Source organism: Mytilus galloprovincialis, chromosome 13 (assembly GCF_965363235.1).
Source record: "Mytilus galloprovincialis chromosome 13, xbMytGall1.hap1.1, whole genome shotgun sequence".
NCBI classification, from domain to species: domain Eukaryota; kingdom Metazoa; phylum Mollusca; class Bivalvia; order Mytilida; family Mytilidae; genus Mytilus; species Mytilus galloprovincialis.
Genome location: NC_134850.1, coordinates 8,768,199 through 8,793,352, shown reverse-complemented (window position 1 = coordinate 8,793,352; position 25,154 = coordinate 8,768,199). Strand labels below are relative to the sequence as shown.

Sequence of the window (25,154 nt, the reverse complement as noted above, 5' to 3'; positions counted from 1 at the left end):
ATTTTTGACTGGAGTGATCGGAAGACATCTTATGGGAGTTATTTCCCTTTAAAAATTTAAGATAGGCGATATGTTGGATCAATTCATACGTTATAAGTCGGAGAGGTCTACAGCCTTTTGATATGCTTGTTATCGTTATTCAAAAGAAACTGTTACAGTAAATGATATAATGTGTTTGCCAAATAACTGTTTACAATAAAGCGCAACTTCAACTTATTTAAGTCGAAGAGTTTTGGTTAACCCTTATAGGAGTTTTCTCCCCTTATGTATTTGAAATCAATATTTCTCCACAACCATACAAGTGAGTGACCAGGGGTCTTTTGATTTGAGATCACTGACCTATGACCTCAACATTGAGGTCAAGGTCAAAGGGCAATTTGACGTTCTAGATTTTGACCGTTGCTAAAAATTCTTTCTAGTTCATTATAAAACAATTAAGTCTACTGCATAAACTTATTAATCTTATTTTTTTTATATCAGTTTGATTTACCACACTACATCAACACGGAGTGACATTTTCTAACTACGTTTTCTAAATTTCATTCTTATTATAGAGGTGGAAAGACCTTCAATTGTTCTCTGAAGAATTGGTTTAAATTATATACAATATTCAAAATGACCATAACCATTACAGTTGCAGTTAAGTTGCAGTTGGTGAACCAGGGTCACATCTGCTAATGCTTGCAATGGCAATTATATAGTTTGCACTGTTTACATGTCAAGATTATGACGACCTCTGAAACACCATTGCCATATGACTCACATCTACTTTTTAAAAAAAATATTGGTTTCGAACATGTTTATTATGTTAATATAAATCCAATATTAAGAAAAATAGACACAGTAGCCAAACAACACAAATAACTAAACACGACATATTAAATAACATTTTCTGTATTTTGCAAAACATTTTAAATTTTGGGTTCTGAATGTTTTTTCTTCGTTCTTAATTACTTTTTTGATTCGAGCAATACGGTGAATCATGTGTAGACGAAACACGCGTCTGGCGTACAATTTTATTCCTGATATCAACGATAATTTTATATAATTATAATAACCATTATCGTTCTTCCCTACGTCCTCGTATCACACTGATCAGTTGCTCCGTAAATCTCATATCACGGCCCTGCGACTTAAGCAAGCATTATCAGCGACGTCATAATATCTGATCATTACGATACCAATGCGTAAAGAAACTGATAATCTATGCTAATCAAAAATTAAAGAAATGATTAATTCGGTAAACTTTTTAGACAACTGTTCCTTTTACGTCCTCTTTTTCCTTTACATCTGCAATCTTTACATTTTATTATTCTAAAAGAAAGATATGATTTTGCCTGATATTCTTTAGAGTAGTAACATTTAATGCTTTGAAGGCAAATCACAATATAAAAAGCATTTTCTCTAAATATTGTAATCACCTAACTTTCAACAAAGTTCAACAATTAAATAGTTCAAACTCCTAGAAAAAACTGTTTGTTACAATTTTGTAGCAGAAATTTAGTTCAGAGTCAATACTACATTTTTTTTTCGAACTTCACAATAAAATAGTACAAACTTAGTAAACTTACATCACAGATTCCTCCGCCAGAATTACAAGACAGACAAGTACCCTTGACGGGAATGAGAGTAGCACTGAAGAATCAGAAACATCCTCTGTAGACACGTTGTTACACGTAGGAGATCGGGTGTGTGTTTTCATACCTGCTGATGACTTAAAGCAGGTGCAGCGTGGACGTGGTGGATGGAGCATGCGTATGGCTGAGGTAGGTAACATCATCTTCTTTATAAACAAGAAACACAAAGTGCAATTCAATTAAATTACAAACGATACATAACAACCAACACTGCTTCAAATTTATTCGATGTACTCTTAGAGAATAAGGATTAATTGACAATTAAATGAAAGGCTCTCTGTACGGAATTTAACCCGGTGGCATTCACCGAACAAACTTTGTATTACACATACAAACATATAATTTTTTAAATATCCATATAAAGAAGAAGATGTGGTATGATTGTCAATAAAACTCTCCACCGGGGACCAAAGGACGTCGAATTGAGCAAATATTGGTCACCATACTGCATTCAACAATAAGCAAAACCTATACCACACAGCAAACTTTAAAAGGTCTGACCATTGTGAAATAGTCCAAACGAAATAAGAAACGGCCTGATTCATGTACAATACAACAAATGAAAAAAAACAAATATGCTATAAAGCAACGAACCGACAACCACTGAATTACAGGCGCCTGTACATGTTTGTTTTAATGTTGTTGTTTTTTTTTTAATGGGGGTCAGAAGAAATCAGTATGTGCATATAAAACTTCAATCGGTCGATCGTTTTAATAAATAAAAGGTGTAGTTCGATTGTCTATGCGACAGCTATCAACCTGGAACCAAATACTTAGTAACGTAGATTAAGCAACTATAGGTCATTATTCGACCTTTCACAACGAACAAAATATGTTTGTATAATTTCTATTATGCGGGACATTAATAGAAGTCAACACTTTGAGAGAATAAAGATAACCCCATATGAAGATATTGTAATCTCATAACAATAAATTGACACAAAGCCACATCTTGATACATGTACATTATTTCAAGACAATCTACTTCAACCCAACTCGTCGATGATAGTACCATACAATAATATCAGCGGAAAATGGAATGAAACGATAAAACAATCTAGTAACACAGTATAAAAATATAGTCATTTTGCCACATTAAAAATTAGGAGTACTCTAACGGTACCAAGACCATAAGAGACAATTGTTCAGTTTAAAAAAAAATATCCTTTTTTACAAATGTAGCCTTGATCAGATGAAACTTTTTTTCAAGTGTTTGCATTTCCACGTTTTTCAAGTGGTTGCATTTCCTATAATGATTTCCTTGGTAGAGGGTTGCTGCTCACAAGGAACTTATGGAAGCAAAATCAACGTGGTGAAGTTGAAACCATTCCATCGTAAATTGTACGGACGCCATCACGTTGAGTGTTGCATAAATATAGTATCAATTTATTTGTAGTGTATCGGACGGATAGGAAAAGTGAAGAACATAGAATCAGACGAAATCATTGAAGTTGAATATGAAAGCAACACATGGCAGTTTTACCAAGGAGTACTTAGAAAAGTGAGTAAGATAGTAACCCATGGTAATTTTACTAATGGGCACTAAGACAAGTGAGTAAGGTAGCAACCCGTGAAAACTCTACTACATGTGTACTAACAGAAGTGGGTAAGATAGCAACCCATTGAAATTCTAAAAATGTGCACTTCGAAAAGGGAGTAAGATAGCAACCCATGAACATTCTCCTAATCGGCACTAAGAAAAGTGGATAAAAAGTAAAATAACAAAACTATCAAACGCCGAGGAGAATTCTAAACAGAAAGTTTCTAAGCAAATGGCAAAATCAAAAGCTGGAAAACATCAAACGAATGGATAACAACTGCCATATTCTTGACTTGGTACAGGCATTTTCTTACGTAGCAAATGGTGGATTAAAACCTCTCACTTGTATGACAGTCGCATAAATTGTATTATATTGACAACGATTTGTGAACAAAAAAAAAGAGACATAATTGGTAAAAATGTCAAAAATAAGGGTACAACGGTCAACATTGTGTAATAATCTTAATCAATATATATCAAAAGCAACCCATTAAAATTCTACTTGTGGGCACTAAGACAAGTGAGTATGATAGCAAACCATGAAAATTCTACTACATCGGCACTTCGAAAAGTGAGTAAGATATCAACTCATGAAAATTCTACTGTAGGGCACTAAAAAAGTGGGTAAGATATCAACCCATGGCAATTTCACTGTAGGGTACTAGGAAAGTGTGTAAGATTTCAACCCATAGGACAGCACTTCATAGCAGTTCTACCAAGAATCATTTAAACCTCAGAGTGTGATGGTGACTTATTGTTATACTACCAAGGCCCACTAATAAGTTTACTAGATTAGAATACATATCAATTCTACCAAGATAATTTGCGTATTGGCAGAACATGGCAACTCTATATCTAGCTATCATAAAATAATTACTTATGCAAGTTATACAGTGTATCAGTTATCACCTATTAATTGACCGATCTAATGCGACTATGGTTGTTATCAGTATGTACAACTATTATTAAACTCAAAAGTAAAAATATACAATGAACATTACGTGTTTTCATGTTTTACAGGTAACGAACTAGAAAAAAAAACGATAAGATTGTTAATCATATGTCAATATATGTAAATTTTTGTAGGTTTATGACATAAATCTTGGAGACACGGTACAGATCCTTAGTGACCCAAATACTGTAGAATTGTTACAGAAAGGTCATGGTGGTTGGGAAGATGCAATGATTAAGGTAAGGCCATTATTTCTTCGCAAAATGATTAATCTTCTACCAATAAAAAGAATTTTGATAGCTATATTTTGTTTCGTGTATTATTTTTCACTTTAAATCACAATTATATTCGAACTTTAAACCTAAGATAAACGAGTAAAAATCAAGTTCGTAGAATCCAAAGCCGTGTATATATAGAAAATCCTAAATAAGAAAACATGTGTAACCAATCTGCTGGATAGTTTTTTCAAATAGAGTTTTATTATTTCTGCATACTATCAATCTCCTTCGTACCATTAAAGGTATTCATTTGTATTTTATTTGTTCTAATTACACGTAAAGTGGTGTCATATTGTTTACTATATTTATAATTAGACATGTGGAAAGATAGGAAAAGTTGAGAAGATAGATCGTGATGGTGACGTTGTTGTACAGTTTGATCAGCAAGTCTGGATCTATAGTCCTGCTTCTATGATACCTGCTCCGGGAAAGATCGTCGATATACTTGAAGACAAGCAGGATATATCCTTCTCAACCTCAAGAAGTGGTGGTGGTATGATAACAATTATATTACAAAGAAGTGATAAGACGCAACCAGTCTTTACTAGATAATATTGATTAATATATAATTCTGATTACTAAAAAGCAGATCCGTCATTCAGTGTTTCTTGAAAATTGCTATGTAGAAATCGTGTTTTCTGATAAAAACCTCACATATCTACAGCAAAAATAATACTAAGTATGCTTTCATGAATAATATAAGCTTGATATACAAATAAGGATCTGTATTATGATTGTCAATGAGACGCATATTCAAAGGACAAAAGATAGAGAAACGATTAATTACAAATCATTTTATGGTCTGCAATAATAAGCATAACGCTCAATATATACTAGTATACAAGTGAGTAAGGTAGTATATATAAAAATGTGTACCATTAAGTTATAAGAATACACAAAGCAAGATAATAAACAAAATATGGGGGAATCGTTTAATCCAAAATCAAACTAGACGAGATTTGTTTTAGTGTTACATTATCTCGTTATCAAATCACCACCCGCTATGAGTATAAGTGTATCAGAAAAACGTGTAAAAATTATCAAAAAACTATATATCTACATCTACATAATACTTCTTTACTTTTTTTCTTTCTTAAATTTTGTATATAGATAAAAACATGATTTTGATCTAGCAATATACATGTTGTTTTGCACCAGACTTAAATGCTTCTAAGTCTGGGCTACAGGCTACTTGGTATGGTAATGAATTACACAACCTTATTGTTCTAGGAAAAAATGAATATAAATGGTAATTTGTGGGAGAAAATGGCTGTACAAATTTATGTTCTTTTGATGGTACTAAATTTTGTACGTTTGAGATTGATACTAATTGGTGTTGAATTTTGTATAGCATGGTGACTGATGCGAGATTTCTTCTTTGTTGTAATGTGGGCCAGCTTAGATGTTCAAGCATGGATGTAACACTGCTTTGGTAGCTGTATTGATTTAGTGTATACCTGGCAGCTCTTCTCTGGATCATTTCAATTTCATGTATTTGTTGTTTCTGCCAGGGGTCCCAGACAACACTACAATATTCTATTTTTGGTCTGACATATGTTTTGTAGGCAAGTTATTTTGTTTTATGCTGTTGGTTTTTACATTTCTTTTAATAAATCTCAATGATGCATTTGCTTTATTTGTGATGTTATTTATATGTGAATTCCATGTCAGATCGTTTGTGATGGTAACGCCGAGATATTTTGCTTTGTTGATTTTAATATATGATCATGTAGTGTGTATTTAAAGATGATTGGTTTATGCTTTCTTGTTATGTAGATGATTTCACACTTGTCTGTTTTAAAAGAGCCATTTTTGCTCACATTGTTCCAATTGATGTAAGTCTGATTGAAGGATATGACAGTCAGTAAGTGATGATATTGTTAAATACAAAATGGTGTCATCTGCAAAGAAGCGAACATTACTTTTGAGGTTGAAAGACATGGGCCACGAACAGAGCCTTTAGGAACGCTAAACAGTACAGGACAGCTGTTTGATGTGTGACTGTCAACTACCACTTTTTAAATCTGTAAGATAACCATGCCTCTATCCAGTCTGATGTTTTATTGTTTATTCCCATGCGTTTCAATTTATGATAAGTCTTTGGTGGTTAATTTTATCGAACGCTTTTGAAAAATCCATTACAACTACGTCAGTTTGTTTACCGTTTGCAATATAATCGAGTATTTGTTGTGTGGATGTTATTAGTTGTGTTTCACAACTAACTTTTGATCTGAACCCATGCTGCAGTGGTTATAGTAAGTCATGATTATCAATTTGTTTCATTATAGGTGACACAATTATATGTTCTAATGATTTACTAGGAATTCAGGTGAGGGAGATGGGCTTATAATTTTCAGGTTTAGATTTTGCTCCTTTTTTTGGAATACTGGTGTAACCATGGCCTCTCTCCAGTAGTTTGGTACTGTGTCTGTATTTACTGACGAATTAAACAAGTCAGATATTGTAGGTAAAATTTCATGATGTACTTCTTTTGAAAAGGAGGTGATATTTTGTCTTGACCAATTGCTTTAGATGGGTTTAATTTTGTTTTAGTAATTTTGATGTTCCTTCTGGGGTGATATTGATTTGCTTCATTTCAGATTTGTTTGTTGTTGATTTTAATGATTTTAATTCACAAATGTGTGATAATTTTAAAGGTTAAGGTGTGTTAAATGTTCAGTGAAACTGATTGTTTTGTGCTTTAGCCTGATCTTGAGGGTTTGTTTTGATACACCATTTACCTTCAGTGGTGATACACCTATGTTTTCACTTTTCTGGGTTTTTTTTAAATTTCTTGCTGGGTTAACTTTTTTTCAGTTTTCTGTCTTTAATTATAATATTGTCTATATAGTTCCAATATGATGTTCTTAGCTTTTGTTGCAATTGGTGTTTTAAAGATCTGGGCTTTTTATTAATATCTGATGTATTCTCTGTTTGTGTTGACTTTCTTAGTAGTCTGTCTCTTTTTCTTAGTAGTCTCTTTATTTCTAGTGTTAGCAAAGGAATATTTTGCATATATGTATATAAGTGTCAAAATCGAAAGGTTTAAAAACGAACAGCGAAACTTTCATCGGTCAATTGCAGTTTGTGAAAGCTTTTTGTGTTATTAAATCAATGCTAGTTCCAACCTACCATTTGGTCCATCAATAACTCCGTCAACCCCCCTCCCCCCCAAATATAATAAAAAAAAACATCAAATATCTTCAGTAGAAATATCGTGGTCTATTATGGCTAGAGTTGCCCTGAATTCCCGACATTCCTTAATAAAGCCCTTTTTAGTAACGAAACTGTAGTCAACACTTCACACAGATGCTTTTGTTTTTATTTAGAGAATGTCCAAGATGACCTTGCAGATAGCCTCGCTCGGTTGGTAGCAAACTTGGTAGTTTTAGGTCATCAACAAAGGCTCCAAACAATTGGCCCAGAGCAAATGCTACAGGCTTGTGCTAAAGGCGATATTGCATCAGTACAACAACTTTTGAAAATGAAAAAAGAATTGGTAAACACTTAAATGAGTATATACATAAAAGTCCGGGAGGTTGCCACAAAGAATATAATTATTTGTGGCAACTGAATTGGATATCAGGCATTACTATACATAACACGCAACAATGGATTACATATATGGAACGCCATGTCTGTCTTCTGATGTTGATTGTGTAAAATGTTCGATGCTTTATACATTATGTTCAATAGTATATATATTATGTTTAGTAGTTTCCATATTATGTTCAGTAGTTTTTACATTATGTTCAGTAGTTGTGACATGCTGTTCGGTGATTTGGTTATTATGTTCAGTAGTTTCATTATTATATGCAGTGGTATTTCAATTATGTTCGGTATTTCTGGCGTTATATTCAGTGCATTGTTCATTATATTCAGTACTTTCGACATTATGTTTAGTAGATTCAATATTATTTGCAGTATATTATGTATTACCTTCAGTGGTCCCGGTTTCTTTATATTCGGTGGATTATTCATCATGTTCAGTAAAAGCATCGGTATAATACTCGGTTCAATGAACTATATGTTCAGTGGTTGTATCATTATGATAATGCAGTAAAAATCTGGAAATCAATAATGGAATTTGTTGAAGAAAAAAACCGAACGCGGATATTTTTAACTGACGTTTTCTTCAACATTTTTTACGGGATGGAATGAAAATGGAAGAAGTATTAAATCAATTTGGTTTAAACTCCTACGCTTGCAATTTTCACAAGGAAATCATAACTCCGCAATTTTTAAGATGTCAAGATTGATTGATTGTTGTTTTATGAACGTACAGTGGCAAATATTTCAGGCATCTTTATGACTGAGAGAAGAATTTTCAAACAAGAAATAAGCAATAGCGTGCGTTGTCGTTGATACACCATTACGGTTGAGAGACGACAAAAAGACAAACAGCAAAATACAAAATATAAAAACATTTTCTATAGCTTTTATATTCTTGGCAGGCAACCTTTTTGTTGATTGATTGTACATATATCAACAGCACCTTGTGCAAATATTCTTTTTGAAGACAAATACAGTTAAATATATTAAGCAAAACTATCCGTCACAATGATAACTGAGGGTTTCAACTGTTGGTTACGGAAAGGGGTCTTTATTTCTTTGTTCTGTAATTCTTTGGCCATTCTTATCTATTCAGTGAAAAATGTGCTTATTCTTTAAATTATGTGTCCCATGTAATCTCGGATCTGATAGAATCAAAATTGATCACAAGAATCAGCTTTTATCAATGATAGCCCAACTGTCCAACAAAATATAAAAAAATGCCTATTAATCATTTGTTTTGGAGAATATATATCTAACATTTATAAGTAGTAAAAAAGTTGTTTTACCACATTGTACCAACAACAAAAAAAATCAAAAACAATGTCATCCGTCCTCGAGCATTCGTCTTCCAGACCTTAACAATAAATTGTTGTTTTAAATTGTAATGGATTATGGATCTTACAAATATGAAACTGAAGACGGATGAATCATGCCGGCGAAAGAGACTTTTTGATTCTACAATTCCCTTCAGGCGTCCATAAATTTTGAACTTATAAAGATACTAAGGTTTCAGCTCCATCAGACAAAGTTGACCTTCGACTGATTTGGTTATTTTTTAATGTCGTTTTTGGTCAGATAGCTCTTCAACTGTTTCTGTTTGTTTGCATCCTTGGTTCCAAATATTAGGCTCTAAGTGTAAGTGATAAATCGAAAATACTAACACAAAGGTTCCTGGTTCGATTCCCGTTTCGGGATGAAATTTCAGGGACTGACTTGTCGGCTCTCCCTTGACACCAATTGCGAGTATGGTCTTGACATAACGATGATAGTCCGTCGGAAGGGGATGATAAATGGCTGACCCCTGTTAAAGGAGAGTCATATCTCGTGCACGTAAAATACACCCTTGTAGATTTAAAAAAAAAAGCAGAATAATGCCGCTACAAGGCAACACTCGAACCCGCAAAGTGAAAAGGGATTTATATAAATTGCAAAACTTGTTTCCTAACCCAATATAAGTAAACACCCTTGTAGATTTAAAAAAAGAGCAGAATAATGCCGCTACAAGGCAACACTCGAACCAGAAAAGTGAAAAGGGATTTATATAAATTGCAAAACTTGTTTCCTAACCCAATATAAGTAAATATGTTCAAACTAAACTAATCTAGAACAGCTCTTTGCTTGTATGAAATTTTTGACTAGTTGTTTTCTGTTTTTTTCTGCTATTGCTGAGATTTTTGTTGTCAATGGTTATTTTGGTCTGAACTCTATCACGAACTGTTTAATCATAGCTGTTATAATTTCTGACACAATGCAGGAGAAGTATGTAAGGATAACTTTTTCTGCAATTGTGGACAAACTGGTACGTCAAGAGTTGTCAACTCTCAAAGATCGTGATTTTGGAGGAAAATACAGATACTTACGAATGAACATAATTTGCATGGCTAACATCAGTGAACCAGTTCTGATTAAGACCAGTTCAACATTTCATCCCAAATGATAAACTTATATTAATAATAATAAAATTAACGGTACCAATTTTCTTGCACCAGATGCGCATTTCGACAAAACATGTCTCTTCAGTGATGCTCGTGACCAAAATATTTGAAATCCAAAGCTTATATGAAAGATGAAGAGCTATAATCCAAAAGGTCCAAAAAGTATAGCCAAATTCGCGAAAGGAAAATTTGGTATGCAGAAAACGCAGAGATTAGTTATTTGGTTAATGTTTAATTCTGTAAAACACTTTTTTTTCTTTTTCTTTTTTTTTTTTTTTACTTTTTGCTTTTTTTCTTCATTTTTAGCAATCCTTTATTCTGTATTCTTTATTTTTTTCCTATTTTTTTTTTTAATTCTCTTTTATGGTGGGGGAAGGGCATTGCTCTCTATAGTTCTGTAAACCTCATCAACAATTTCATATATCTTTGGGTTATTTCAAATAAATATCTGAAACTCAAACGCTTATTAGCGGGATAGGATGCGTAATACTGTAACAGAATATACAAGGAAATTTTTTGTGGTCTCTTTAAAAGTAAAAGCATGAGATTAATATGCTACAACCAACCAACGAAAAGGGTTGCCTGCTAAGAAAATAAAAGCTATAGAATAGGTTTTTACATTTTGTATTTTGCTCTTTAGTCTTATTGTCGTCTCTCTACGGTAATGGCGGTATGGGCTCTGCTCATTGTTGAAGGCTGTACGGTGACCTATAGTTGTTAATGCCTGTGTCATTTTGTTCTTTTATGGATAGTTGTCTCATTGGCAATCACACCACATCTTTTTTTATATTTTAACGACAACGCACGCAACTGTTTATTTCTTTGCAGTGGCGGATCCAGAAAATTTCATAAGTGGGTCCCACTGACTACCTAAGAGGGTGGCCGCTCCGGTCATGTTTCAGTGATTCCCTATATAATCAACAAAACATTTCTCAGAAAAGGGGGCGGGGACCCTGCCCCCCCCCCTAAATCCGCCCTTGCTTTGTGAAAATTGCCAACGTGGGACCGTAAACCAAACCAATTTAATACTGATTCCATTTCTTCTATTGTTTCTTCTACGTATAAAAGGTCAATAAAGGATCGAAAAGTCAGTCAAAAACATCCGCGTTTGTTTTATTTTCTCAACAAATTCCGTTATTGATTTCCCGACTTTTACTACATCAACATAATGATACAACCACTGAACATATAGTTCATTGAACCGAGTATTATACCGATGCTTTTACTGAACATAATGAATAATCCACCGAATATAAAGAAACCGGGAACACTGAGGGTAATACATAATGTACTGCAAATAATATTGAATCTACTGAACATCAAGTCGAAAGTACTGAACATAATGTCGAAAGTACTGAACATAATGAAACATGAACTGAATATAACGCCAGAAGTACCGAACATAATGGAAATACCACTGCATATAATAATGAAACTACTGAACATAATAACCGAAGCACAGAACATAATGTCAAAACTACTGAACATAATGTCAAAACTACTGAACATAATGTCAAAACTACTGAACATAATATGAAAACTGCTATACTACTGAACATAATGCATAAAGCACCGAACATATTAAACAATTAACACCAGAAGACAGTCATGCCGTCCATATGTACATGTCGTTTATACATTTATATGTGCATCTGAAAAATTGAGGGAATCGTTCAATCCAAAATCAAACTAGACGAGATTTGTTAAGAAGTTAGCTTCTCTCGCTTTCAAAGCATTACCTGCTAAGCATCAGAAAAACGTGAATTAATGTTCAATTTCATACATTCCATTGAAAAATTAAAGAAAAATATTTCCATCTTTTAAGCACCTGCAAATATGTATAACCGTATATTTACATCGATGAAAAAAGAGAAGACAAAAACATACTTTTAGACGGAATAAATACATTAGTTAAATAGCTAATTGTTTATGTTATCCTTAATATATGTGATTTTCCAATCAAAGGTTAATTGTAAGTCAAAAGATCTGACGCCATTAATGATAGCAAGTCATGAAGGACATATGGATATTGCTAAATTATTACTAGACAGTGGTGCTAACATCAATACAAAGACAAGTGAAAATAGTACAGCACTACTTACAGCTGCTGCAGGGTGAGTACCTTTTAAAAAATAATAACAAGCCGATTTTTCAAAGTCAGCGGTCCGATGGACACTTCCAGAGTAAATTCAATCAGCCTTATTGCAAAGGACAAAATCCAAGAAACACTGGCAATGTTTCGCGACAATCTTATGTAATATTCGTTTAACTAGGAAAAGCTACACAATACAGGTCACGAAAAAAAAAACATTTGCATACAAAAAAATGTAAGTCTTGTATATGAGAAATATTTGAGTATCCGATGATTCAGTTTGTGACATTCTTATACTGAAAACTGAAATTCAAAAATTACATCTTGCAGTAAACAAGAAACGCTTGCATTGTTTTTGGTTTCCCAAGGAGCAACTGTTAAAGAAATTGCTAAATTCGGAAGAAGTCTCGCTCATCACGCCAGTTATTGTGGAATGTTTGCGCTTTTAAAAGCTGTTTTAGAGAAAGGATGTGATCCGAACGTGCAGGTCAGTAAACTATCTGATTCAGTAATTTTTTGTTCTTGAATTTGTTGAAATGTATCATTACTTTAAAAGTTTGACGAAAGAAAAAAAATTGACATAGTTTTTATCAGAACAGAAAGTTGTGTGTAGCATTCCAAGATCCTTGTACATGCAACATGGACAAATGATCACTATTTGAATTAGATTTGAAAGTACAAAATATTTTTGGTTTAACGTTTTTCTATGTGTCATGTAAAACTCAATAAGAACAATAGGAAGAAAAATGAAAGGGCCATAGAAAGAGAATAATGACGAATAGCTACAAAAAAAGGGAGGCAGAACAAACCGAAAGTATAGCTATAGTTATACCACGAAAATTAATTGACATTGTCATGACAAAGAAACGAAAACAACAGTCTACAAAACATAACACAGAGAACAGAACTGAAGACTAGCTAAACGATCCAACCAAGCTTAGGAGTGATATCAGGTCGTGTGGCTTTTCAGTACAAACCCGGTGATAAGTCCAATTTAAAAGGTCAAGTTAAAGAGGATGGGATTGTGATTACGGCAATTTGAACATATCGATCTTTAAACGTTCATTAGTTTATAAGGAATTTGCGTGTAATGATGTTGCTAGTGTATTATATTTAAGGATATTGAGGGTGATACAGCTCTCCACGACGCCATTGCTAAAGGACACGATAGAGCAGTCAACATTCTACTTAGTCATCCGAATATTAACATAACTCTTGTCAACAAGAAAGGTTTCCATCCACTTCTGTTTGCAGCTTTTAAGGAAAATGAATTGTAAGTTGATTTACCATTGGTAATTCGCCCACTCCCTACTCAAACGTTGTTTTTGAATGATAAATCAACTGCACCTAAATGAGTTTTAATTCAACTAGTAGTAGTAGTAGAAGTAAATACTAAAACTACTTGATTGTTTTACAATTTGTCAATGGCTTTGTACATGTTGTACTAGCTTTCAGTAACTTTGAATACTCACAGATGTGTGCTTTGTGTCTATTGTACTTCTGTATCGATCTCATGCGTGTTGTGACGGTGAATTTTCTACATATCCGTGATTACGCAATACAGTGTTGACGTTGTTTACCGTATTTTGACCTTGTGTGATAGTGACATGAGAGGAAAGAGATGTTTTAGATGGTAGCGTTTACGAGTGAAATGGTGTGAACTGTCGGAATGTATGCCATATGTTTTGTATTTTATATAAAGATTGTAGCATCTAGATGCGAGATGCAAATACATCGTGTTATTTTACGCAAAGATGGTGTTTATTTATAAATATGAACACTTGAAAATATACGTTTACAACAATGGGTAAAGCTCGTTTTGATGTTTGCTGCTTTTGTGGAAAATTATTTGTAAGTTGATTTACCATTGCATATGAAAAAGATTAAACAAAAATAGCACTTTAGATATGTTTATAAAAAACTAATTAGTTCATATTGGTAATTCGCCTACTCCCGCATCAAACGTTGTTTTTGAATGATAAATCAACTGTACCTAAATGAGTTTTAATTCAATTAGTAGTAGTAATGGTAGTAGTAGAAGTAAATACTAGTACTTGATTGTTTTACAATTCGTCAATGGCTTTGTACTATCTTTCAGTAACTGTAAATACTCTCAGATGTGTGCGTTGTGTCTATTGTACTTCTATATCGATCTCATGCGTGTTGTGACTGTGAATTTTCTACATATCCGTGATTACGCAATACAGTGTTGGCGTTGTTTACAGTATTTTGACGTTGTGTGATAGTGACATGAGAGGAAAGAGATGTTTTGGATGGGACTGTTTACGAGTGAAATGGTATGAACTGCCGGAATGTATGCCAGGTGTTTTGTATTTTATATGAAGAGATTGTAGCATCTGGATGCGAAATGTGAATAAATCGTATTATTTTCTGCAAAAATGGTTTTTATTTATAAATATGAACACTTGAAATTATACGTTTTCAACAATTGATAAAGCCCTTTTTGATATTTTTTTCTAGTTTGTTCTTATGTTGTTATCCCTTAATTCATTTCTGAGTTGTAATTCCATTGCTGTTACGTTTGTTGTAGTTTCACAGTAGTCATAACGTATCGATTTTTTTGTTATTTTACTTTTTATTCTCCATCGAAAAATTTTGTCATAACTTATTTCAGTTTTATACATATATTTGTCTATAACTTACTATAACTTGTATCGACAGTGCTGTAGAAAAACTTCTGAACAAATCACAGAGTTTAATGAAGATGGCAAAGTCAGACGGGTCATCAGCACTGCATATTGCTGCCATCAACGATCATCGCCAGGTTGCATCCATTCTAATATTGAAGGTTTGTTTTCTTTTTGTACAGCTCTTAAAATACTGAACAGTTTATCATTATGTTATGTCTAGTCCCTCAGTCAATTTTCAGATTTATGACAGACAATTAGCTTGTAAATCTTTTAAGATCAATTCATACTATATTCTGATTGTGCATTAAACCTTTATTAAATATAACGTTTCGATATTTCTGGTTAATTAGCTCGCCATATTCTTATTAAGCTTTTGATTTTCAAATCATTTGGTTCTGAACATGACTGAAGAGATGTTTATGGTCTAAATGCGCATTTCGCGCAGCAAAATTGGTACCGTTAATATTATAACTACCAATGGGTCGATTCTTCTGCTGATAGACTGTTAGTCAACGAGGGTATCACCACACAGCCCAAGATTGGTACAGTTAATGTTATTAAACAACAGCACAGTTAATGTCTGAAAAGCTGAATGTCCAGAAATGTCTGAACTTTACTAAATTTGTACAGGAAACTATTTGAAACATGACTTTTAGACATCACATTTTTTAAGGTCTCAGACGTTTAACATATTAAAGACGAACATGCATTTTACAAGTGGTAGTAAAAGCAAAGGTTAAAGTCAGATTAATGTGTCCGCATAAACTAACAAATTAAAAATCCGGCATAGTGTGACTGTTTAATAAAGGCATGCTTCATATCACATTAACATATTCTCGTCGTGAATATTGATATTTTCTTTGTATTTTTCGCCTTTTTTTTTTTGCATTGGTCCATACTGGCTTTCCCGCAAAAATAATTTACTGCTATCAAATGTTAATATCTTAAATCTAAAATAAAAACAAAACAAATGTCTAAAAGGAATACAAGTATACAATTTATCAACAATTTCTAAATTAATCAATGGATGATTTATAAAAGGTATGTCATATATAAGGTAAGAGAAAGACGAATTTATTCACACTCATAAGTGGAAAATAAACATACAACACCATTGCGAATAAAGAAAAAGACCGAAGACAAACGGCAGTACACAATACACAACATGGAAAACTAAAGACTGTATTACTGAAGCCCTTCACTAGCGGTTTCGGACCAATGCTAAAAAAAGGGAAAGCACACTAAGGTGCGTTCTTATTTAATTCAAAAACGCTAACACAGGGAAATACAGATACTTGAAAACCTAAAAAATGTCTTTAATCAATGTGAAAACTTTCAGGGAAAAGCAAATATAAACTTAAAAGACAAACAAGGATTGACACCTTTGCATTTAGCTTGCCATGAAGCTTACTTTGATATGGTCAAGTTGTTGATACAGAACGGTAAGTCAGTCAATTTTAATGGATTTTATTTAAATCATTGGAATTTAATAACTAATTGATTACTTTATATTGTAATCGATAAAAAGGTGTATATGTCTGATAAAAAAAATTAAATATATATGTAGGACTCTAAAAGTGCGAAAGGGACGATTAAGGTGGTACCCAACACCTTGACTAAAATTAATTTGGCTCGCTTAATTTTCATAATATTTTGACAAAATATTTACTATGACCCTTTAAAAAAAATATAAAAATTTCAAAAAACTTGAATCAATCACTTTCTCGAAAAAAATTGGTTGAATATATAGCATTTTGACAAACACTCATTTTCATCATTGAGAAGCTCAATATTTCTTTAACAATACAACGTGATTATAACGTTTAGCTGAATTTACAGAGTTATCTCCCTGTAGTGTTAGGTACCACCTTAAAACGCGATGGTCACGTTAAAGTGCGATGGTCTACGCTAAAGTGCGATGGTCTACGCTAAAGTGCGATGGTTTGGGCCATTCAATGGAATATGTTAAAGGACAATGCTGTAATACGAAGAAGTGCATTATACAACAAATGAGCGTTTGGTAGCGAATGTATAGACGTTAGCAACGTCACATGCCGTTTGTACAAACAGAAATGGAAATGCCGTTAAACGAGAATGTTTGTCGAAATGAATGGTTTAATAGACAGGAAAAAAGAAACAAACAAATGATGTCAATCCGGATTATTTTTTGTCGGCGCTCGAAAAGGTTAACTGGATCAGTAAAATGAAATTTGATCAAAATTGCTACAGTGCCAAAAAAACATTTCATTTAGAAACTCCTCTATGTGTGTAATCCAATGTCATTTATGTTAAAGAGTTGAATATTCGTCAACTAGACAGTTACATTACGACAAAAGGTTTTGTATCATAATATAATTGCCAATGAGACAACTCTCCATCCAGGACCAAATGTCATTCATGTGAACAATAGGTTAACGTATAGCATTCGCTAAAACCGCATAGTATTCTATCAAGACCAAATGGCCTCAAAATGACCAATGACAAATTTTTCAAACGAGAAAAAAACAGACCGATTTCTATACAAAACAATGAAAGAAAAACAAATATGAAATACAGCAACAAACGACTACCACTGAATTACATAAAGTATATACTAGCTGCTGCATTATGTAGCCATAACACTATTTGAATAACTAACGTACTTTAAATAAAAATAAGAGTATTGTCAATTGGTGTATGCAACTAATAACCGTACGACCTTCAACGAGGTATATAAGGCACAGTGCTTAGTGTAAAACAATTAAAATAAGAATAACGACGGTTTGATTTGTAAAGAAAACATTAAACGGAAAAACTAATCGGAACTCGATTCCGGTTACCCCATCGCACTTTTTCGTATTATACCATCGGACATTGGCGTGTAATACCATTGCTCTTTATCGTCTCATATAATCGCGCTTTAAAAACAAAGAACGATCGCACGTTAGCTTTTAACACCATCGCACTTTAGCGTAGATCATCGCACTTTAGAGGGACCATCGCACTTTAGCGTGACAATCGCTCTTAAGAGTTATATCGCACTACTTAAGAGTCCTACATATCTGTTTATATGAGCAAAAAAGATCTAAAGTGAACCAATTAATTGTAAAGTTAACGAACTTTAGCATAGACATTCCGAGATTATTCTAATTGATGTGTCAGAAATTTATCTATTATGAATTAACGCTTACAGTGGAAATAAATTCAACAGTGATATGCCGCAGTTCAAAAATGACAAGTGATAATTCAATTAAGCAAAATCAAATCCGGATAACAAACTAAAACCGAGGGAAACACATCAACTATAAGAGGAAAACAAAGGAACACACAGCAACACTGAGCTACAACAAAAGCAAACGCCAACTTACATAAAAACGAACTATAGATAACCAATGCCATATTTCTGACTTACTGGACATTTAAAAAAAATGATGGGTTCAACCTGGTTTTATAACTAGCGAAGCCTCTCGCTTATATGACAATTTTGGGGGGAAAAAACCTACGTAACAGAAAAACAGTACAAACAAACGCAAGAACACTCATCACATGTAAAAATACACAAATAAATAATGTAATAGTACATTACAACATGAATAAATAAAGGCAACAGTAGTATACCGCTGTTCAAAACTCATAAATTCATCGACAAAAAACAAAATCGGGGTAACAAACTAAAACCGAGGGAAACGCATTAAATATAAGAGGAGAACAAAGACACAACACTAAAATGTAACACACACAGAAACATAGAAACCGCAGAAAAAGAGCGTCTCCCATGAATTTACAAAGTTAAATTAAAAGAAGGAAATATCAAATATCTTACAGGAGCTGATGTAAATATAAAGGACAATCATGGTAATACACCTTTACATCTTATTCTTGGTATTCAAAATAGACCACCAGTGGCGGGGGTATGTTACACATACACAAATGTATATGTATTTTCAAAAGGAATATATGATCATATATATATATGATCAGATCTGGTTCAGACGTACTTATAAATATAATTATTTGTGTGACTGTATCTTACATTCATTTGTAGGATCCTTTAATATAGATAATTTAGCTGATCTGTAAAAATAACATATTCATGCCTTATATATCATGTTCTTTAGTACGACGCTAGATTCAAACTAAGAAGCCCATGTGGTCGTGTGGTCTAGCGCGCTGGTTACAGTGCAGGCGATTTGGTGTCACGATATCTCAGTAGCATGGGTTCGAATCCGGGCTAGGGAAGAAAAAAAAATTTCGCAAATTTTGTATAGGTCTATTAAAAGGACCAACCAGCAAATCTACTATGTACCGGATTGTCTACAATAGACGGTACTATGCAGATAAGGAAAAACATTATATAAGTCTAAAGATTTGCACAACGGTACTAATATAAGATGTTATAATACGAAGATGTTGTTATTAAATCGTGTAGACAAATATTTCGGCTGAACAAGTAGCCTTCTTCGGTGTCAATGGTTTTAACAATACTGATATTAGGTGTAAAAATAAATCAGTAATACAGGTACATTTTTGGTCTATTGATTTTAATTCAAAATCTTGAACATCATAATATAAACAAAACACCTAATATCAGTATTGTTAAAACGATTTAATAACAACATCTTCGTATTATAACATCTTATATTAGTACCGTTGTGCAAATGTTTAGACTTATACGTCTGAGTCAGTGACAACTCTACAATAGATTTATCCATCGGATCACCAGCAATGATGGTGATATATATATATATATATAAACGCCTAAAAAAGTGTACACAACAACACCAAATACAAAAAAGGTAACTATAAATGTAATTATATATAAATATTTCGGATAACAGATATCCTTCCTCAATAAGATTCCGATGTTAAATGAATCATCTTTTAGTCTTCTTAGATTAAACTATAACAATCTTGAAATTTATACAATTAAAAAGTCAAACCGAACATCAGTTAAGACGCTTGCACCATTTTAAAAATTTGTTAAACATGACATAGGTTGTATGGCTAATTACAACAGAGAGTTCAAATATATGCTTTAAATAAAAATAATATTGTGCGATATGAACTAGCACAATTCTAAAGCTTTAACGGAAACAATAGGACAAATCATACCAGTAATTTATCTTTCTCCTGCAGGGCGTTTTTCTGCTTAGTCATAAATATTTGATCATATTTGAATAATATTTGTTGGTGTCCAGATTTAAATGAATGGAATAAACACGGCTGCTTTAAATGACTTTACTAGTCAAAACTGATGTCTGCAGACAAACAATTCACCAAACACGAGGCAATAAAGCAATTTTCATTACTTTTCATGGCAATCAGAATGCTATCCTAAGATTCAAAGTATAACAGTTTGAAGCACTGAAAGAAAATACTTCTTCAAAATCAGAGACTTGTACATGTATTAATACACAAGTATGACCAAAGTTTAACACCTACCCGACTGATAGTTGTGGGCATAAAAGTTAAGTTAATCACTGTTTTCTCTCATTGATTATGATCTATCCCTAAATGTTACACGAAAAAATTATTCTTTGTAAAAAGATGCCATTAGATATGACTTTCAATGGGAAATCTTCTTTGCAGATCCACAAAAAACATATTTTTTTTTTTTTTTTTACAGATATGACAAGATGAATATATAACGCCCATTTTCGTAAAAACGAGTTCGGGGACATATCAATTTTATTAGCCCATTATGATGCAAATAGTTAAATCCTTAATTTCACAGTTTTTTTACAAAAACGGTGGACACGGAAAAGGGAAATTTTGGCTTTTTGTTGCCAAAGCAACGGCTTTTTTAAAACCCAAAGATTAAAAAATCTTGTTTTTAGGCATTTATTTTTTTATGAACTTTCGAATTAAAATTTGTTATTAATGAACGTACCACAATTATTCATATATGTTTTATTCAGTTTTATTTTCTTATAGTCTCTTGCATACATAATTATTTCATACAAATTTCCCAAAAAAACGTTAAAAATCGTTATTTTGAGCTTTTCACCTTAAAAAAACGGGACGGGCGATGTTCGATTTCTTTTCATCAAATGATTGGGTACTCCTCCCTGAACAAAATGATGTATCATATTGGTATAATATCACTAGGAAAAAAATCCAGGTATCATGAAAACTTTACCTTAAACCCTGCTAACTGCCATTGGCGATTGCCAAATAAATTGATCACACGATGTAATATATGGATCTTATATTTTTTTACACCATATCTGGATTGCTTATGATATCATTTTGATTAACAATTAATGTCTCTTCGGTGATGTTAAGGATCGAAACAGTATTCGGAAGACCATATCATTTACCTCAATTTAGGATAGACTTTTGAATTTTAAAGAGTCGAAATGGGATGAACGAATTTTATAAACCGGATGGAAAATATAATACAAGCCCAAACGAAATAAATATAAACAAGTCTAAATTGGAAACAACGTTCAAACCTATGATAGCGTTGGATAAAAACTGCAATTTTATACTTGTGCATGAAAAACAAATTTAGTTGTAGAAGGGTTTAAATACAGCACAAACAACATTTTCCAAAAGACCAAAAGAGTAAAAAAGTATATTATATATGTATAGTTTTTTTTTGTTAACTAACATAAAAAATTTTAACAAAAAAGGCGTATCAATTGAACAATAGGAGTATATTGCTGTTTTGAAGTGAGAATGCTTATTGAAAAGTATCCATTTCCTTTTTTTCAAATTGACTATATGTTCATGATGTATAAAACTGGATGTATAATTACTTAGAAAGGAAATAACACTATTTTATATATAAATACAGCTTCTTGGTTTAATGTTGATGACTCAGCCTAATAAAGACAATGATCGTTTCAAAACAGCCTGTTTGTTGATGGAAAATGAAGCAAATATTCAAACAACCAACAACAACGGTAAAACACCTCTACAAGTTTGTAGAAGTCAGAGTGTAAAGAATGCAGTTGAAAACTACATACGACAAAAGTAATTCTTATAACTATAACTCAGATATTTTCAACCTTAATGGAAAATGAAAAAAAAACACTATAATACTCGTGCATCCAAAGATCTCTTCTCGATCTACATTATCAGTAACGCTCAGCTGAGTCTTAGTTTCATAATTATTTCTAAATATAACAACAATTATTATAAATACAGATTGATACATGTCCTTTTCCATATCGGCTCGAATATCATCTCGAGACCCACATATCAGCCCGAGACTTTTTTGTTGTACAAGTTTGAAGAGATCTATAATAGTTCTTCATCATTTCATTTTATATCATCTAGTCATTTCAGTCCACATCTAATATCCCTCATGTAATAAAATTTAAATTTATTTCAAGTATTGTCGTTAACAAATATACAGTTTAGATTCATAGACGTTTTATCTAAATTTGATGACGAAAAGATATATTTTTTATAAAATATTTGCTTTGTGTTGAGACTAACGGATATTTTCAGTTTTAGATAACCACCTGGTGTAGCCGTGGAGTAAAAATCAATAAACCAACAAACCGATGTACTCGTGGAGTAAACATCAATAAACCAACAAACCGATATACCCGATGAGAAACATCAATATACCGAAAACCGAATGTTCTCGTGGAGTAAATATCAATAAATCAACTAATCTATGTGCCCTTGGAGTAAACATCAATTAAAAAAACGGTGAACCCGGGGAGTAAACACCAATTAACCAACAAACTGCTGTTATCCTGGTGTAAACATCAATAAACTAACAACCCGATGTACCTGTCGAGTAAACATCAATAAACCAACATCCTGATGTACTCGTAGGGGTTAAAATAACAAAACCAACAACCTGGTGTACTCGTAGGGTAAACATCTCCATAACAGTCACCCGACCAAACAAAATAATAAGAATATTGATCAGATTAAATCATAAAATTACCAAGTATTGGAAACACACATTATTGACAAAAATATGAACTTTCAGATTCAAAGTCAAATTGTATGGGTCGTGTGTTGTAATATTTCAACTTATCTAAACTAACCAAAGCTTTTATTTCATTGTTATCACTTTTAAGGCAACCGAAACAACAGAATCAAGCGACAACACGGGTAGCCACGGGGGATCCATTTGTAGACTTTCTGGAGACATTGTTAGTCAAACCGTGTGCAAATTGTACAACGGATGTTGCTAATGCAAAGTTCGTACCATGCGGGCACAAACTTGTATGTGAGGAGTGCAGTTTGAGATTTAATATATGTCCACAGTGTACGTCGCCAGTACAAGCAAGACTTGATAATCGTAAGTGTTTGTCTTTCATTTGAGTATCTAGGTGCATTTACAATATATGTATGTTTTTTTACTAGACACCATTTGGCATTCAGGCTAACAAAAGTACCGATTGTCATGAGTTATGTAATTTATTTGAATTTTTCTTTCTGAGATTTGTTCATCTATGTGCACAAAAAAAAAATCAGCAGCTTCTCGATTGTGAACTTTCCATTCTATCTATGAACATTCTAGCATCGGCTGTATATGGAGTATATATATCCCACATTTGATACCATTTTCTAGAGCTTGCATTTTTTATCATTATTTTCTTAATAGAGGGTTGCTGCTAACAAGGAAGCTATTAAACTAAGAATGCTATGTGAAGAAGTTGCAAAAAGTAAAAAAACAAATACCGTTATCCAACGAAAATTCAAAACAGAAAGTCCCTTATCAAATGGCAATATCAAAAGCTCAAACACATCAAGCAAACGAAAAAGAACTGTCATATTCCTGACTTAGTACATGAGTAGAGAATGGTGGATTAACCCTGGTTTTTATAAGTAGCTTAACCTCTCACTTGTATGACAGTCACATACAATTTCAATATATTGACAACAGTGTGTGAAATAAACAAACAGATATAATAGATAAAAATGTCAAAAATAGGATAACAGCATTCAACATTGTGTTATAATCTTAATCACTTAAACACAATACAAAAATGTCAACAACAAAAGAATAGCACAAATAGAACGCACAAAAATACAAGAATGAAAGACAGGAATACAAAAAATGACTCTATAAAACAATGGCGGGACGTATAAGTACCGAACCGCACCAAAAGAATATTTATAAAAAAGGACTTAACAGTAACGGTTAATAAGCGACAAAGAACACTATAACACGTAATTAAGATGATAAACAACGCCAGTACCTAGAATCTATACTAGCTCTCGAAGTTATCACTTCGGGCATTTCACGGACACTATTAAGAGTTGACCTTTATGGAACACACATTTCTCATAGATAACGAAAAACATGTTCCAATTGCCGTAACCACAATACTGTACTATTTTTCACGAATTTCACCTACCGATTTATACTTTTCAACGGGTTTTTACTTAACATAAACAACACGACGGATTTCAAATTTGTTTGTTTGTTTTTGGTCGTTTTAAGTTTTTAGCCATCGTATTTTCAGTTCGTTTTATATGGTGGCCGGTTAAGGCCTTTCGCGTTTTTGCGTTTTCGCATTTCATATTCTATAGGGCGAAAACGCGAAAACGCGAAGTCGAAAACGCAAAAAGGCGAAATATTTTTTCTTTCCAATTTCACGTTTTCGACTTCGCGTTTTCACGTTTTCGACTTCTCGTTTACGCATTTTCGAGTTCGTGATTTCGACTTGCGATATACATGTTATAATAACATAACATTTTAAATATAATTGGAGACAAGACTACAAACAAGAAGTCATTCACATGATTGTCATATAGATTTCATATCTGTGACGTACTTTAAGTATTTTCATAAAGTAGACAATTCCTTTACTGAACAAATTCAAAAACAGATGCATTTGTATAAAATGCCTTTGAATATACATTTTGCTTGAAATCATATTTTGTACATTTTGAAATATTTGATTAATTGACCGGATTCAGTTTCTCAATTTAATTTGTTAATCTGATACGGGGGGATTGTTTTTATTGTCTACCGCATTCAACAGTATATCTCTTGTCCCTTGGTGTATCCTGTAGATGAACAAATTTCCATCTTTGAAAATTTGAAATTTTAATCAA

At 32.8% G+C, this 25,154-nt stretch overlaps 1 protein-coding gene across 1 annotated transcript in view; it reads left to right on the top strand.

Annotated features, from left to right (window-relative positions):
- LOC143057390 (E3 ubiquitin-protein ligase MIB1-like) overlaps positions 1-23,411 on the top strand; it is a 41,768-nt gene extending 18,357 nt beyond the window's left edge. Inside the window, exons 5-17 of the mRNA XM_076230695.1 lie at positions 1,579-1,766; positions 3,034-3,138; positions 4,264-4,368; positions 4,723-4,900; positions 7,737-7,906; positions 12,363-12,511; positions 12,820-12,976; positions 13,608-13,762; positions 15,172-15,298; positions 16,480-16,582; positions 18,945-19,030; positions 21,919-22,044; positions 23,181-23,411. Coding sequence (XP_076086810.1) covers positions 1,579-1,766; positions 3,034-3,138; positions 4,264-4,368; positions 4,723-4,900; positions 7,737-7,906; positions 12,363-12,511; positions 12,820-12,976; positions 13,608-13,762; positions 15,172-15,298; positions 16,480-16,582; positions 18,945-19,030; positions 21,919-22,044; positions 23,181-23,411 — 1,880 coding nt within the window. The remainder of the gene's footprint in view (positions 1-1,578; positions 1,767-3,033; positions 3,139-4,263; positions 4,369-4,722; positions 4,901-7,736; positions 7,907-12,362; positions 12,512-12,819; positions 12,977-13,607; positions 13,763-15,171; positions 15,299-16,479; positions 16,583-18,944; positions 19,031-21,918; positions 22,045-23,180) is intronic.
- The last annotated feature ends 1,743 nt before the right edge of the window (positions 23,412-25,154 follow it).